This window comes from Papilio xuthus, unplaced genomic scaffold (genome assembly GCF_000836235.2).
Source record: "Papilio xuthus unplaced genomic scaffold, Pxut_1.1 DF825946.1, whole genome shotgun sequence".
Classification (NCBI taxonomy): Eukaryota; Metazoa; Arthropoda; class Insecta; order Lepidoptera; family Papilionidae; genus Papilio; species Papilio xuthus.
The window spans coordinates 13,212,997-13,230,352 of record NW_013532703.1 but is presented as its reverse complement, the minus strand read 5'-3'; the positions used below and the strand labels follow the sequence as shown (position 1 = coordinate 13,230,352).

Below are 17,356 nucleotides of genomic sequence, written 5' to 3'. Positions count from 1 at the left end.
GTAAATGTCAATTAAAAAAAAAACGTACAAGTAAAACGACCTGGTTAGTTTAAAAAATATAGTATGAGATAAATCCAGTATACTTTTCTTTCTTTAGAAGAATAATAAATAAACCAATTCATTGTGATTTGGAATTATTTTTGTGTATAACTTATCAATCTCTATTGATAGTCAATAGTCAATGACTTATAGGTTTTTCCCATCCTGTACTCTTACATAAAATGTTTATGCTCTCAGATGATAATTAGTTTCATGACCAATTCTATCTTCATACTTTAAATCCAAGGTTGACTTCACCAATATATTTTTTTAAATCTATGATGTTAAATAAAATGTTATAAACGAATAATCAATTAAAATATATTATTAAAAGGAGTCCCTTTAGGCAAGGTTCCGAAAATACTGGCAGTATTTTTTTAAATTATTCCTATAAAACATGAACATTTACTTTTAAAGATATCAACGTTTCTATCTTATTTCTTACTCATATTATAGATGCGAATGTTTTGATGGATATATGTTAGAAGTTATCTCCAGAACGGCTGCATAGATCTCGCTGAAATTTGGCATTTCAGAAGATAGCCTGGAAGAACACATAGGCTAATTTTATTAAACCCGCGCGAACGGAGTCGCGGGTGAGAGGTATTTTTGATATATCCTTTAAAGATTCCAATCAAGATCTAAGTGCGCTATTCAATCATTACTTTCCTTTTATCAACTTATACAAACTATTTCGAGACGATTCAGATATGTACGTATTCCATGCTTCACTTTGTTGTACTGTTCTAAATTGTATACTTGATAAATGTTAATATGCACATTCATATAACCTATAAAATTCCAATAGATACAAAATTAACTAAATTTTTGATGCTATTCACTAAGTTTCCTATTCCAAGGTCAGTAGTTCATTGCTTTCGCCATTTTTGCAATCTAATTGACTTGGTAAATAAAAAATATTGAACCTTTTTCTGATAATTTCAAATGCCTCTTATATTCCTCACCTACTATATTCCGAACATGATCATTTGGTTGTTGTTCAATTAAGCATTAGACGACTAGATTAGTATCATCTCCTATCTAGTAATTTACACATTAGAAAGACTTATTAAACATATCGTCCTACTCATTTTCTTGAAAAAATAGAGATAGCAATAGTTTTTACAGCAATGAAAATTCAAATTTAGAAGATTGCCAATATCATAATTAAATTACTAATAAACGTCAAAGTTGAACCTTGAAATGTCCCGCGCCATGGACCATGAGAAATCTGTTAATCAATTTGAACTTTGGAATCTAAGGAGTTATTAGTTCCGAGAATGACTTGCAGATATCTCATTGTTTAACTTTACTATTACTTCACTCACCGAAATGGTCATGAAGCTTCAACATTTCAAAGAAAAGTATTGCCTAATCATTAAGTAGGTGTTTGTAATGTTAGATTGATGATATAGCAATATTTTATGATTAAGAAGACATTTTGGGATTTTACGTCGAAGTTAAGATTTGAAATTCTATCAACATATTTTAAAATATGGTTTTATACGAGGACGTGTCATACTTATTTTCAATATTGTATATAAATTGCCTATTTTATTTTATTATTGTATTAATTTCTTAAGAATCACAACAAACATGTGACAACATAACCTGTATTACCATGTATTGGCCACACGTGATGTCAATCAAATTGATTAAAAGGAAAACTACTTGAATAAGTACACGATGCTCTATTTATGCTTTTAACTTCTAACTTAAGTTGTACTTGTAACATTTTCAGTCTGAGGTCAATAAATGTTTATGTACTTACGTGTTACTTGTGTTATTGATGTCCAAAATAAATACGAAGAAAATTGTAATAAAGATACGAAAAAAAGGGAATTACATGAAATAAAATTCAATATTTTTTAATCTATTTAATTAACAAAAAACACAACACACTGCATTGAGTCACTCGTTTTGTCATAAATATTATAACAAACGAACATTTTAGTTAGCACAAATCAAGGGTTTCTTTAGTTTCGTTATGGCATACTATTTCGAGAAAATTTAATAAAATTTAAATCGCAGTACAGTTCGTTAACCCTCAAAATGTGATAGCCTCCCTAAATTACAATCATTGGCATTAGCCTCACTAAATGGCTGCTTATTTACCCACTTTTACAATTAAAAAGTTAATAAATTGTCTAAATCTTATTGGACGGTGGTACACCTTGAAGTTCTAGGCTTGATATCTATCCCGACCATCTGTAAAATAAAAATTGGTGTTAAATATTAATTATAAAAATTGCTGTTAAACTTACAAAATCGTATAATTATTAACTAAAGTACGGTTAAGTTGTACCTATTACTACCCTATACGATTTCATTAAAAACTTTAGCCGCGAATTCATCCACGTGATGTTAAAAAAAAATTGAGTAGTAGCCTATTTGCTATTTAAAACTGTAATTTATTTCTCTTATAAATTTAATACAAATCCGCCGTGCTGGTATTACGTAATAATTAATCCGTATTTATGCTATTAATAACATATTTAGATAACTCTAAAATGTATGATAACTTAAAAGTAATATAAATTATTTTAATTACGGTTAATCTTCTTAAAACGAATTTCCGCAAACATTTGTTCTGATGGCCACTAATAAAAATAAAGAAACGTCATTGAGTGTGCCCATAAAACATACATACTTTTAATCGAAGTAAAAGGTACTTTGCCTAATATGCTAATCATACACGCGAAGGCTAGTGACATACTTATTAGTCATGAGTTTTATTAGAAAAAAGTAAAAAAAATGGAAATGCATAATCACTGCGCGTTAAGAGAATGGCTAAAAGCATTCTCTCCCAAACCCTCATTACCTAAAAAAACTACTCATCGTAATTTTTTAATTAGATATTTACTCATTTCGATTTGGTTTTCGACGAGTGCTAAGTGACAATTACTGCTCCTACTTTCATATTGTCACCAAAACAGAAAAATCACAAAAGTTCTTACCCGCAGTCAGCGCTGGATGTCTTTCTCTACTTATATTTAAAAATATAACAAATAAACCTAAACCTTTCAAATTAAATTTTTTCAAAAAATATTTCATTATTCGCAAATAACTACGAGTGCTTTTAGTTTAGGATTTGTAATTGTTTTCATGAACTTATCACCTTTACAATTGTTCTAAATCTAAAACACTATTGAATGAGTTCCTAACTTCTTATAGAATGCTTAATACATTCCATAAATACACTGGTGTTTCTTTTAGTGGTTTGTATAAAATACAAAGCAATAAAAATGGGGCTTTCGTTTACAAAAAAAGTCCCTTGTCACGAATAAAACTATTTCGGCAAACTTTGGCAAAGTTCGACGCCAGTGGAATCCGCATTCCTCGGGACCAATAAAAATTGGGTTTTACCAAATATCTCCAGCGGGAATGTAGCTGTCGTCGATCTAATAATTATTCATACATCACGGACGATTTGTGTCGTATTATGTAAAGCGAAATGAATAATAAACCGGTCTGATTGCCGTAAAAACAAACACGAGCCGACGCACTCTGGCTCCATGACGCGTAATCAGCAAACACGATTGTTGACTCGGTATCTCCACTACCTCTGTCATTGGTACTGTTTGCAATATGACTTGACATCGTTGCATACAATGATTGCCATTTTCCACTGAAGTACTCGCAGGTATTGTGCAAATTTCAATACAGCATTGGTGATCGCAAATAGCTTTAATTGCACAAGAAATGTGTCCACTATCCTAATACTAGAAAATTATAATAAATTGTTTTTTTTATTCCTTTATCATGTAACGTAACATTTTATTCCCAGCCAGGTTACATCAAACATTCGAGTTATGGTGATTTTTATCTAAACGACAATTCTTTCGTTTATCACTTTTTGCTTCGAACTTTATCCATTTCAATAGACTTTAATAAGGAGGTTGCTATGCAATGAAAAATTAAATCCAGAAATATAAATGGAATGTTATGATTTATCAATTTGTTTTTTTTTTCATATAATATTTGACAATAATCTTTGAAAGGCTATAATTCATATGACATTGAATTCGTGAACCACAATTTTGTAACGTTATTGACTTTGAACCTGTTTGTAAAATTGCGACACAGAACGTGTGTCATAGGTACTTATTCAAATGTTGTGTTATTCTCTATTATTACCATGTTTATATTTAAAACGTACCCTAACGTATAACAGGCATAAAATAATAATAGCGAGAGTATTCTATAAGAAAATGTAAACTTCGTTCTGCGTCACAGTCCGCGCTGGACTGAGACTACCAACTACTGTTAGGAAAAAAAAAACGAAAATAAGTCAGTGTATTGACTCAACATTAGCCTTACTAAAATGTCGACGTTTATGTCCCCTCACTATTCATTCAGACACTGGACTTTGCAGCGAAAGCACGTCATTCGCGCCAAAGGATTCTAATTAATAATGTCTAAAACTACTAACACATCAATATTTTTTATTAATAAACTGTTTAGGCTGATTGGATCACTAAAAAATGTAATTTAGTGCAAGTAATCATATTAATATTAAATTAATAAAGAAATGAGCCTTAATATCTATGTTAAATAATTATTAATAATACCACAAAATAATATAATGATTGATAAAAATAATATAATGAATATGAAGGATTAATAAGTGATGAGTTCTGAACGTCTTTGAAATTAGTAAATTATAGACAATTTTATTTAAGCATTTGATTGAATCTATGGTATAAAATAGAGACCCAGAACTCATCATATTAAAATAAAATGAAGATATGGTTAATATAGCTTACCTAAGAACTTCTACGTTCCTTGTAGGAGCATGGCTGGTATCCCAGTGATTAATGAAAACAAATTAAAATATGATATGAAGTAATTGTTTTATAAATACTTATAAATAAAACCAAAAGTATGTATATTATTAAAAACCCAAATGAAAATTAAATACATTATTAGATTATTTTACTGTAGTCACATAATAATAGTTACATTTTTTATATACTAATGATAAAATAATTGATAGTTAAAAAAATCTGTTTTAACTAAAATTATTTTATTATCATTTAACGTAAATTTAAAGCGACACTATTAAACTGTGACCACATAAAAATGAACTCCAATAAATTGTATTGTAATGAAATTTAATAAAGATATAAAATACTTAAATATATATGAAAATGTTAATAATTACAGGGTATTATTAAGAAGCCGATGTTAGTTGTAGTAAATGTGAATCTTTTCACTGTGAGGTACTGACGCTTTGCTCTTGAGCGCGAGGGCACCCGCTAGGCCCGCTCCCACCGCGCCCACTTTAGCCGCCTTCAGTCCCAATGCACCTGGAATGGCAAATAAAAACAAATAAAAATCAACTTTTTTCATTTGTCTCGGTCACAAGACATCTTTGCTGTTACATTTGTCCTTGTTTATTGTGTAGAGCAGTCTTTCCCAAAGTGGGCGATCACGCCCCCTCCTGGGCGCTGCAGGTTTCAAGTTGCGCGTTATAGTAAAAGTTTCGTTTAGAATTCTCCGTTAATATACTTATAAAGGTCACAATATTTATTTGATTTGAAGTTATAGTGGTTTTTAAATATGTAAAAATATGGGGACGCTAAAAATATTTATTCTCAAAGTGGGCAGTAGACAAAATAAGTTTAGGGAACCACTGGTGTAGAGTATAAGTGCCTGTTGGTAAGTGGTTTTATAAATGCGGCTTTAACTACCAATATTTCAATTTAAATCTATACAGTAGTCTAAGACTTGATCTTGTATAAACTATTCAAGCATTTCTTCTTAAACTATTTGACTCTATAATAAGTTAGATTCATTACGTCCAATCCTATCTAACAAAAGAAGTTTTGTTGTCAAAATCTTGGTGGGACTAATACAAAGTTTTACGCATAATATTTACGTTGTTACAATGTAAATGCAGCGTTACGTTCCCAATACATCATAATAATTAGTTATTGTAATCTTAGTAATTAAACAAACGCAATTCATCTCGACATCCATTATTGTTAGTTCCCACCGTGGCTCGCGCGATGAGAAGCTATTCAAAGACATGTCATGTTATCATCGTACAACGCACTACAATATCTTCTCCTACATTAAGTTATTCAATGCATACACTAATGTATAGTGCATGTAAATAATATAATATAAATAAAAACAAAATAAAAATCACTATCATCAATCACTACATAATGCACACAATACCGAACGTGTAAAAGTTTTGATATCAAAAAACAATAAATTATACGAGATTAAGTTCTAACGGTGTATTATATTTATTTAACTAAAATAAACTTGCATAGTATTCTAACACCAGTAAATAATCTTCAAAGGTTACAATAATTAAACCTATGACCTATTGTGAAATTATTTTTCTATTGATAATAGTCAATGTCATCAAAAGTAACCTTACATATATGGGTTTCGATTATAAATGTCCTAATTATTTTAATAAGGTAAACAATAAAATAATTTAATAGTCAGTGTTGCAATTATGACATTGGATCTCGTTTGCAACATTAACCGTTGTTTTCTGATAACAAAACTTTGTATAAAACAGATCGTCGTCCCTGTCATTATCTCTGACAAGATAGAGATGACAATATGTTTTAAATGGGGATTATGGTCTAAGAAATCTACGGTAAATGTTTTTATTAAAATGTCGTGGTATCAACGATGCGACATATCAAAACAGCATACAATGAATTTTACTGTGACGTCATTAGGCTGAGAAATTTATTGTACACAACCGTTATTTGGTTCTCGTAAATAGCCCAAAGATTATTTTTAGAAGCCCTTAAACTAATAATTTAAGAAGATAAAGGTAGTATCAGCAATTACGCTTGTGGATACTCTTTGACAATAAGTGAAGATATTTTCTTTTTAAAAAGTATTATATGTCAACTTTATACACATAGACTACGAACATGAATTTTATTTTTTAATTTTGTACCACCTACGTTTATTCTATTGTTCTTAGTTAACACTTGAAATATAGTTCTTTAAGGAACGAATTCGTATAAAATAGAAATTACTGACTAACAGATAAATTTCTACTAATCATGTAAATAATTAAAGTTTGGATTAACATCATTATTGTTGTGTCGAAAAGAGATGTTATGCCTAAAAGAAATAAACAAGGTCATATGAAATCTTAGTTTATTAGCAAATCAAGCAGTGACACTCTATGACACACCGAGAGTCGTCCTAGAAAACGTAACTCGTATGACCAAATAGGCATTAAATATTTTCGCTAAATTGCATCCATTAAGCCTAATATATGGCTACACCTTGAAAAGAAGTTTTCCAAGTATGATTTAGAGAATTTGCTATTCACAATTTGTAAATAACAAATATGACGTAGATTGTTTTGAATTACGAAAATTAGCAATATAAGAATTATACTATCGAAGTTTAGCAATGTTATAATTTTTCTTTCGTTTTAAAAGCATTTTAGTGAATTTTCATAACGTTAAATCTAACTCTGGCTTAACATAGTGGTTAGTATTAAGTTCTACAGTTTTGCATGAACTTAAAATCTTACAGAATTAATTACTCATCGCTCGTATAAAGCCTGCCTGATGAGCATCAACCACATTTAATCTTAACAACCAAAAAACAAAAGAGTAATAGCCAAGAAATATCTGAGAAATGGGTTAATACTGATTTATTTGGGGCACGAATAATTATTCTTGTGTATGTTAAATAAGGCTCCGAGCCCCTCGGTGGGGACGTATAGTAAGCTGATGATGATGATGTTGTTAAATAAATGGCACAATGGACATACCAAGTAGTAGCTTCTTCTTCAACAAAAGCAGTCCTCTCTTCATCCGCGGGCTCCTCTTGAGGTCTGATGTGCTGTCGAGGGGGTCGTATGGGCTGAAGTCGCGGTTCTCGGCATCCGCACGTCTCTCGTAATGCACGCTTGCTACCACAGTCGCGATCAGACATACCAACACGATGATTGTAGAGAACTGCATTTTGCTACTACTGTAAAAGATATTAGAATGTTACGCTTGCACTCGTTTCTACAAATTATGTTTCTCTACCATTATTCTAAGATTACAGCTTATTTAAATATAACAATACCCTGATAATGTTTAACTTTCACTAAAAAAATATATAATATATAACTCCTAACTAAGGGTAGGTGAAGGAAAACATCGTGATGCAACCTGCACATATCTTAGAAGTAATTCAAAGATATGTGCAGCCAAATCAACCAACCCGCACTTAGCCAACGTGGTTGACTATGGCCTAAACTCCCTTAATTTAGGGTAGGCTCCGAGCCCCTCGGTGGGGACATACAGTGAGCTGATGATGATGAAAGGTAGGTTAGCACCCTTCGGTGGCGACACATATGACCGACGACACTTATCAATAATGAAACTTGGGCTATTTTTTCAACTTTATCAAACTAACTACTTGTATCGATATGACTTATAAACTATAGTCAAAATTACATTTTTACCCATTTATCTGATTTTTAAAATATTAGCCCCTACATAAAACGCACCGCAACTTATTAATCCTACACAATAAACAGAATCCGCGTCGAAATCACATACTACAATGGAAATGAATACAGAATGTGATTAAACAACAAACAATTAAAATATTCGACAACTGTTAATAAACCATTCGACGAGGACGTACAAATATTTACAATTGTGTGTTGCACGGACACTGGTATATGTTGAACTTTATGTTTACCGTACGACGAACGAGCATCTGCCGCTGTTGTAAACCGCATTCATTAAGTCTGCACTTTTATTATTTTGTTTTGGGAATGTTAAAATGATGAATAAAGAAAGATTAATACGATAAAAAATTTAGAAAGTGGCGAATTTTTTAAAGAATGATTGGAAAATTGGAACACCCTTTAGTATCTAAGAATATCACGGACTCATCAAAACGATAAATAGCAACAAAATTAATTAGAGTTGGTAAAAATATTCATTTTAATCATTTTAAATAAGTGAAATCTGTCATATCTTAATATGTTTACCATAAATAAATATAATTTAAAAATTTTCCAATGAAAACAATTTTTAAAAACTTGTCGAAGTTGTTGCGGAAATTGAAACATTTCCCCCGCAGATTTCTCTAGTACGTCCGCAAAGCTATCGTGAACGCTACGACAAATAAAATTTTAAATTTAAAATTTCTTATAATATTATAGCAAACAAAAACACCAATATTTTAACGAAAACGAAGATCCTAAAATGTTACAACAAACTAAAATACTACTTAAATTTAATTAATTTTTACTCTATAAAATTCAAATTATTAAAACTCGATTATTAAAATCGATATTATTTATACCTTGGTTAATTCGTTAGATGCACACAACACAACACTACTGCAGCCACTGACTCACAGATGATACGAAGTTTGGTATTGAATTCTTATATAGACTGCAATAGCGATGCCTTGAGGGGAGGGCCTGATGCACGCTACGCATTACGAGCTTCAAGGAGGACCGAAATAAGAGGGGGGAGGACGACTCCATACACTTGTACTCGGTGTTTTAACATCATCCTGTATGGAAGATTTTATGTTCTTAACCTTATAATTATGAACACTGAATTTTTACGAAAATATAACCTCCATCGATAAAATCTGTAATTCGAATATAAAATAAGTAATTAACAATCTAAAAGCTTGTTTTATTTTTTCGCATGCGCTATTTTCATCTTCTCTTTGTAATTACTAAAAATGTAATATACATTTTTCTTTTTAATATTAAATATGGGATTCAATTCTACGAGTGTACGAAGGGTAATCTATACATATATATAAAAATCAATTGCTGTTCGTTAGTCTCGCTAAAACTCGAGAACGGCTAAACGGATTTATCTTACTTTAATCTTGAAATGTTCGTGGAGGTCTAGGGAAAATTTAAAACGAGAGACCATTACCCAATAAGAATCTTTGCTTTAATTCCCCGCAGACGGAGTCGCGGGCGACAGCTAGTTTATTAATAAACAGTACTTAATATGGAGATAGTTTTGATTAGATTTTTTTTTAGTGTTAAGTTTTTTTTTTATTTAACAACACATTAATTAGGTAATTGTTATAAATGATTAATCGTATAAATTAAATCAAGCCCTTGTGAGATGGCGTTTACAGCCGCAATTGGCAATTAGCAAGGCCAACCAGGCAATTCTAGTAACTACAAACATACATATGTGTAACATCTCCCTATTAATCTCGCACGCTGTTAGTAAACGTTGTACTGAATTAATGCTAAATCAATTGATGATACAATTAATTACGTAAATAACATGTTATGATGAGTATTGAATTCATGATTTTATTGACAGAATATATTCTACAATAATTATTCATGTTTCATAAATCTGTAATCATAACACACAACACTAGACTGCATTGTTATTCGTATAATGAAAAGATTACCTTAAATTTTGATGTTGAATGTCGAATAAATTAGTTTAGAGATAAAATTTACGACTACACATTTCCTTCCGTGAAGGCGATCTTAATAATTCTTTGGAAAATTTTCAAAGAACTGTTACAATAAATCAAGGATTATCGTCAGTTAATAATTTACATAAAATATGTAATTTAAAAATACAATTTGTATTACTAAGTGATATCAGATTGATTAAACACATCACTGGAGATATTGAAATAAACACTAGGTATAATTCCAGTACAAAAAGATTCATTAATTCCGCTTTTTAAATACCCCGGAACCTTAAGATAATCATCATACTTGTAAGATGCCATCTAAAAGCAAGCAAAGGAGCGAAATGTAACGCTTCGAAAAACGAAACCTAGAATTTGCTTGATTTTAAATTCACTTTCATTAAGCATACCTTAACAAACTAAACAGTTCACCGGAATAAGCCAAATTCATACTATTTTTATTTCGTATTAGACTTCGCTTCGGTTTGGTTTCGCAACTACTCGACCTTTACGGTCTTCTCGAATCTTCTATAAAGCTTTTGACATTACCGGCTATTCAATGTAAGAAAAAACGTACATGTGATACGCCTAAGTCGCAATAATAGAAGTGTCAATAGCCAAATAGTTAAAGGTATGGATTTCCGATCTCGAGGTCGGGAGTTCGAATCCCACGATTCGACTATTGTCGTAAACCATGTCCTAGCACAAGCATAGAGCATAGACGGAATGGTACAAAAAATATTAGCAAATTAAAAAAAAACCTGCTAATATATTAGCGTAAAAAATAACAAGACTTTTAGGTACTAAAATATTTCCTACAATGCACTAAAGTACAAAATTGTCTTATATAATGTACTAAAACGTAATGGAAGTTCTATATATCTATTCTATTAACACTTACGTCTGACATATTTACAATTCCGTTTACAATGACCTCCTGAGTTATTTATCCATGTATCCGAACAGCGACTCACCGTTGGCCCAAAGTCACGTTACGAAATTTAAATAAATAGGCAAGCCTATGCCAAATTGCATGAATTGATTCACGCCAAAGACGTGAGTCTAATATGGAAGACATTAGAATTAAATCAGTTACCAACGTACATTAAGCAAAATCAAATTAACTAATTAAAATAAGTACAGTCAAACCGGACAAAGCGAGAGTTAAAGGGACTGAGATATTTATTCGGTTACAGAATTCTCTCTCTAACTTGAATTTCTCGCTTATGGAGGTCGTTCGCCAAGACCATACAATAACTCTCACTTATCTAGTTCTCGCTTATCCAGATTAGACTGTATATAAAATTTGACTTTGGTTTGACCAATTTTAAAAATCGATATGTCATTCGATTCGTATATTTAGTTTGATACAATTACGGAAAACATTTTTGTTTGATATAAGACATCCCATTTTTATAACGAAATGTTCGTTTAATCGTATTTACAAAAATTATTGAAACTATTTGCATGCACATTTCCCTTGTTTTTAACTTGTTCTTTCTCAGGAAATTACATATCAAGATTCATAACTGTTGTTGTTAATGCGAATTGTTTTGCGCACAGAAATTAATCTTGCACAATACATATTTGCGGCTGATTGCTTATTACAACTAGGGTTGCCACGTCTTCATGTTTGACCAGAAAATCTTCGTGTTTCTATGATACGTCACTCGATTACATTACATCGTATACTAAACAGTGAATGATTGATTAACCGTTGTTTTTTTCCCTTTCTGTGTTAGGTCATACGTTTATTGAAAATTGGCAACCCTAGTAACAATACAGCTTCCTAGTTTAACAACTGTTTCGTGTGGCGTTACTTACTAGGGTGATTTCTAATTACGTCAAATTGCGTGGTTAAAATGACATAATCACGTTACAGTCGCTTCTCAACAAACGCAACACGAACCACGCACGAAACTGTACTGTTTATTAATAAGTCTACGCGTACGTTACTGTTTTTTAAATCGTTCTAAAATTGCCAAGAGTACTGCTGTCGCACGTAAATCTTTAAGGAGCAACGCAACAATTCACGTAGAATTTATTGCTAAAACTAAGCTACGGAAACATTTTGATAATATTATTTGATTGACATTAGATGTATTAATTATATATGTTTATTTAATGTTTGTAAATACTACGCGTAAAAATTTACGTGTTGTATAATTTGGAAAACATTTTAATCGAAATAATTTACTTTTGCTGCTAGTCCTAGTGCATATACATATTTATAAATTACTTATGTTTTAAAAAATATTTTTGCGTAAAGTCATAAAAAAGTTATAACTTTTTATCGACCTTTTTGGTGGCTTTAAACACACAAGGTTGTTGGAACAATGTCCTATGTGAGATCAAAGAAGAATGTTTTCTTTTTTATAGATTTCACGCAAAATAACAAAGTGCCATACTCCAAACACCTTCAAAAGAAAATAAATAAGTACAAAAGTTAATAAAGGTTTTAAGAAAATATTTTTGGAATTCGTAAATAATAATGTCTAGGGGTTAGTAACTTATTTTGTATTCAACTTTAAAAACATTGATGTTTTTGCTTCGCTAATTTGTTCGTACTATTTTGTTTGGCTTCTCAAAAAGTGCTTCAGTTATAAACATACTAGCTGTGGCCCGCGACTGTGTGCGTCCGCGCACTAATAAGAAAAATAATAAGTAGTCTATGCGTTCTTCAACGCTACCTTCTACATGTATGCCAAATTAGATCGAGATTCGTTCAGACCTTCTAAAGATACCTTCAAACAAACATATACATCCATTCATTTACATTTATAATGTTAGTAAGATAACAACTAGCAGTCGCCCGCGACTTCATCAGCGCAGGATTGAAAAAAGAAAAATGTAGGTATGCTACAATCTGCCGGTGCATATTCCAATGAAATTCCCGCCGAAAGCCGACCGATACGGAGATTACCCGGAACAAACGTGACATGCGGACAGAGACAGAAATTTTAAAAATTGCTTTTTCATTATGGATAAAGCAAATCCAATATGTCATGTATAGGAAATATGTTTTTTAGTTCGAAATTACATACAGACACACAAATTTTATTATATGTATAGATAGATAGAATAGAAATATATGTAAGCATCTAGAAGAATAGGCAGGAAAAAAATTATGGGGCATTTTTCACAATACACGCTTCACCACCTTTTGTTATAATTTAATTATTTTTATGCCGATGATAATCATTTTACGTAAATGTTACTTCACACATGGATACACTAATATAACGAAGCATTGGTAGCCAATTAAAGGGATGTTACGCGTTATTACAAATGCGGATCCGTTGTGGGCACGATAGCCATGCAACTCACTATCACGATCATAGCATAATACTTCACCTCGGTGCCCGTTTGCTGTCAGTTTTTTAGTTCCTCAAAACAGCAGGAGTCAGGTTAGGTTTCATTACTTCCGTGACGACATTTTATCGTTTCCCATAAAGGTAGCCTGCCTTTTTTGAGGGCAGATCCGCGCCTACTTCGCATTCATTATTGTAAATTACATATCAACTTTAATGTTGCTAAAAAATCTAGCTAATAAAAAAACTTCATTTAACTAATTTTAAATAATGATAAGTTATCAAAATTAAATTACAATGGTATTTTAATTTATTTTAATTCAGTTGGAAAGTAATAAAAATTACGATTATCATTTCCTTTTTATTGTTAAGGGAATCAGTAAAAACAAGCTGTAGAAAATGTAGGACTTTTTCGATGTAAATTAAAAAAATATTATTAACGTTCTGTTACAATATTTCCTAATTTTTTCACATAAATTTAGCTAGAGACATCTAGTCTACCGATGAGACACCAATGATGTATGTTTTAACCTAAAGATGGCGCGGTGTCAAGATTACATCAAATTCTACATTGGGTTTCGTAAGTGATATTAAAATTATATCAGATGGCGTGGTATTTACTTTTTTGAAATATCGCTTTATTCCGTCCCTGGTATGATATGTATATTATAAATCATCCGTTCATTATCTCACCACCGTTATGATTAGTATGTTCATTTCATTGATTTTTTTTCTTTAATGCTCATGATAAGGAGAAATAATACTACAAACTTTCCATAATTGTTTTTTTTTTATTTTAACTTAACTTTTCTGAACGTATCTATTCTTAAATAGAAAAATATGTAATGCGCCACCTATAAGTCGTGCTTACAATTAAAGTATAATTTATAAAAAAAAAATGTTGAAGTTTATGAATTATAGATGGCGATGTCATCGTTGTAACAGCTGTTCCTGCAATGTTTTGCTTTGATTCGCTGTTAACTTCACACCAGCTAATGAACCAGAGACCAAAGAGAAAGACAGCAAAACTAGACAGTAAAAATTTCACGTCGTAGTGTTGTGTTGTGTCGATTTTTTTTTTGAATTTGACAAAAGGTATTGAGAAAATTGTTTTAAAGTGATTTCAGATCAAGTCTATTAATTAAGATCATTGTAGTGTGATAGTTACAGCTTTGAAATCTAATTTAAAGCACTAAGTGTGATAAAAACTTGTGTTCAGCTTATTCCTTTCACAAAGGATATACCTGAGACTTGGTTGTTTTATTCGTGCGCTATTCACCTGCGATTACGGTGTTTCTGTTTAGCTGTAAGTATAACACTTATTTTTATTAAATGTATCATTGCCTGTACCTTATTTTTAACGCTGAGCTTGCTCTCTTTTGCAAAATAGCCACGGTGGCTAATTCTCAAGGTTTAACTGTAAAATGTCATTCGACTGCATTTCTGTTTTAAATAACATTATCGTCGTGTTTATTTGTCTTTACAGGTAAATAGAATAATTATTGAATTAAGTTTAGCCGTTTGTAGTATATGTTTGCAGCAACAAAATAAATTTGATTCACTATTTGCTTAGAATTATTGTTTGTGTAAACTACTTTACTACTCATAAAAAATTACTTGAAATAGTAAAATGTATAAAAACTGCTATTAATTACTAAAAAAAGCTTTGGATTCATCCAATATTTCTTGATTAATATTATAAAAAAATTAATCAATTTATATTTAAATGCAATTCACATGTAGCGTTGCAACAAGCCTAGCAATTTGTAAATAAACATAAGCTTTAGTTCAACCTACCTAATATAAAATGGTGATGAAATATTGTTGACCATTAAAAACCAACTCAAGTTTAATGACAAAAACTTGAAGTTCAAGTCTCAAGAGCACTGCATATCAACCATCTTAATATTAAGTAAACATTAATTCATGGCTTCTTCTATTCCTTTGCTGTGCTATGAACAAAGGTTAATAATACTTCATTCAAATATGAAGAAAATCAATAACAAAAGAAAGCATCTGTTTGTAGCTAGCAATAAAAGATTCCTAAGCGCACCTTATTTTTACAATAAAACAATAGAGAATTGTAATGAAAACAAATTCATTCAATCATTCAAAGCTAAAGATAACTGGGTGTATTTTATTCGACTTTTTGTCATATAATAACCAAAGATTTGAACTTTTCACTATATATCATTTCTTTTTACATTCAGCGGATTAAAGCGAATAATAAATAATTAAATTCCTCATCAAAATTAAATTAATTGTACTTAAGCTGCTAAAACAATATTCATGTTTGATTACAATAGGAGAAGAATTATAACTTTGTTTACGATAGGATACAATATACAGAAAGAATTAAGTTTATAATGAAACCCACCAGATGGCACTGACAGGCAATTCAAAGAGTTCTTAATATTAAATGTTATTAAAAAATCTGATGATATGTGCATTACATTTTTAATTTTAAGCAAATGTGAATCAACATAGAACAAAGTTTAAATTTGTGATCGCCTTGGCTGGCAACATTAATAACAAAAAGTATAATGTCATGTAACACTCCTTTATGACTAGTAAAAGTAGATTGCTAATGCCAAGGCTTGTCCTTTCACTATTAACTTGATTGAAATTATTTATGATTCTTATTTATTGTATTTGCCTTGTAGTCATTAACTTTTGATTTCCGATACATATGTCCCTGTCCAATCAATATGCTTGATTATGAAAAAATGAATTGAGGGATTCATTTCCATTCATAATTTCATTTGTAAGAAGGCAAGGTTTACTACATTACAAGGAATGAGGCAATATTTCTGTCTATGGAATAGTGTTGCGGTGACTACTATACTATTTATAATGCTATTAATTTCTAATCTGTAAAAATCCATTAATGATTAATTTATTAAATAGTCAAGGTCGGCAAGGGCATGTCTTATGTTGAATTTTATGCACATGTTTAAATTAGAGTTGTACATTGACTTATATACATAGAGTATTTCTTTGTTGGCATGGCATTAGGTAAGTAGATGAGTACAGTAGGTCAGTACACGTTTCCGCATCGCAACTGTATGCGATTGCATCTTATTGTCGTGACGTATTGCCAATGGATACATGTCCACTCTATTGTTTCGCGTGTATAATGGATACGTATACAGCGCAGTTTTGTACGTGACAACCGATCTTGATCACCTTCAATGGGACAATATGCTTGTGATTTTTTTTATACATATTTTATTTGTGGAGTATTATTTTTTGGTTAGTATCAATATTGTAAAGTAAATAAGAACATATTCTGGCTTCTGTCTAGATTATCTGACTGTATTAAGACAACTTAAATAATTTTTGGTAGAAAAAATCTACAAATCCTAGTTGCTTAGTATAAATACATAGAAGTTTAAAAAAAAATCCCAAAATGTTACCTTGACCGTAAAAGTATTAAACTACAACTACATACAATACTGTACAAACATTACAAAATGCTGAAACGCAACATAATTAACCGTTTGTTTACTCTTTTGTTTGTACACGCACAAAATACTCTTGACCTGGATGTAGGGCAACCTAATTCGTTTTGGTTCGTGTAGCTGCACCGCACC

At 31.0% G+C, this 17,356-nt stretch overlaps 2 protein-coding genes across 2 annotated transcripts in view; one reads left to right on the top strand and one right to left on the bottom strand.

The window, feature by feature from the left end:
- Positions 1–1,903: 1,903 nt before the first annotated feature.
- On the bottom strand, positions 1,904–9,392 carry LOC106124091 (uncharacterized). Its single transcript, NM_001312021.1, is given in 4 exon segments — positions 1,904–2,247; positions 5,270–5,348; positions 7,808–8,010; positions 9,346–9,392. Coding segments are annotated over 3 exon segments (285 nt in total). The 5' UTR covers positions 8,001–8,010; positions 9,346–9,392; the 3' UTR covers positions 1,904–2,234.
- Positions 9,393–14,795: 5,403 nt separating this feature from the next.
- Oatp30B (Organic anion transporting polypeptide 30B) overlaps positions 14,796–17,356 on the top strand; it is a 39,270-nt gene continuing 36,709 nt past the window's right edge. The window contains exon 1 of the mRNA XM_013320311.1: positions 14,796–15,069. The gene's annotated coding sequence lies outside the window, so the exon portion shown is untranslated. The remainder of the gene's footprint in view (positions 15,070–17,356) is intronic.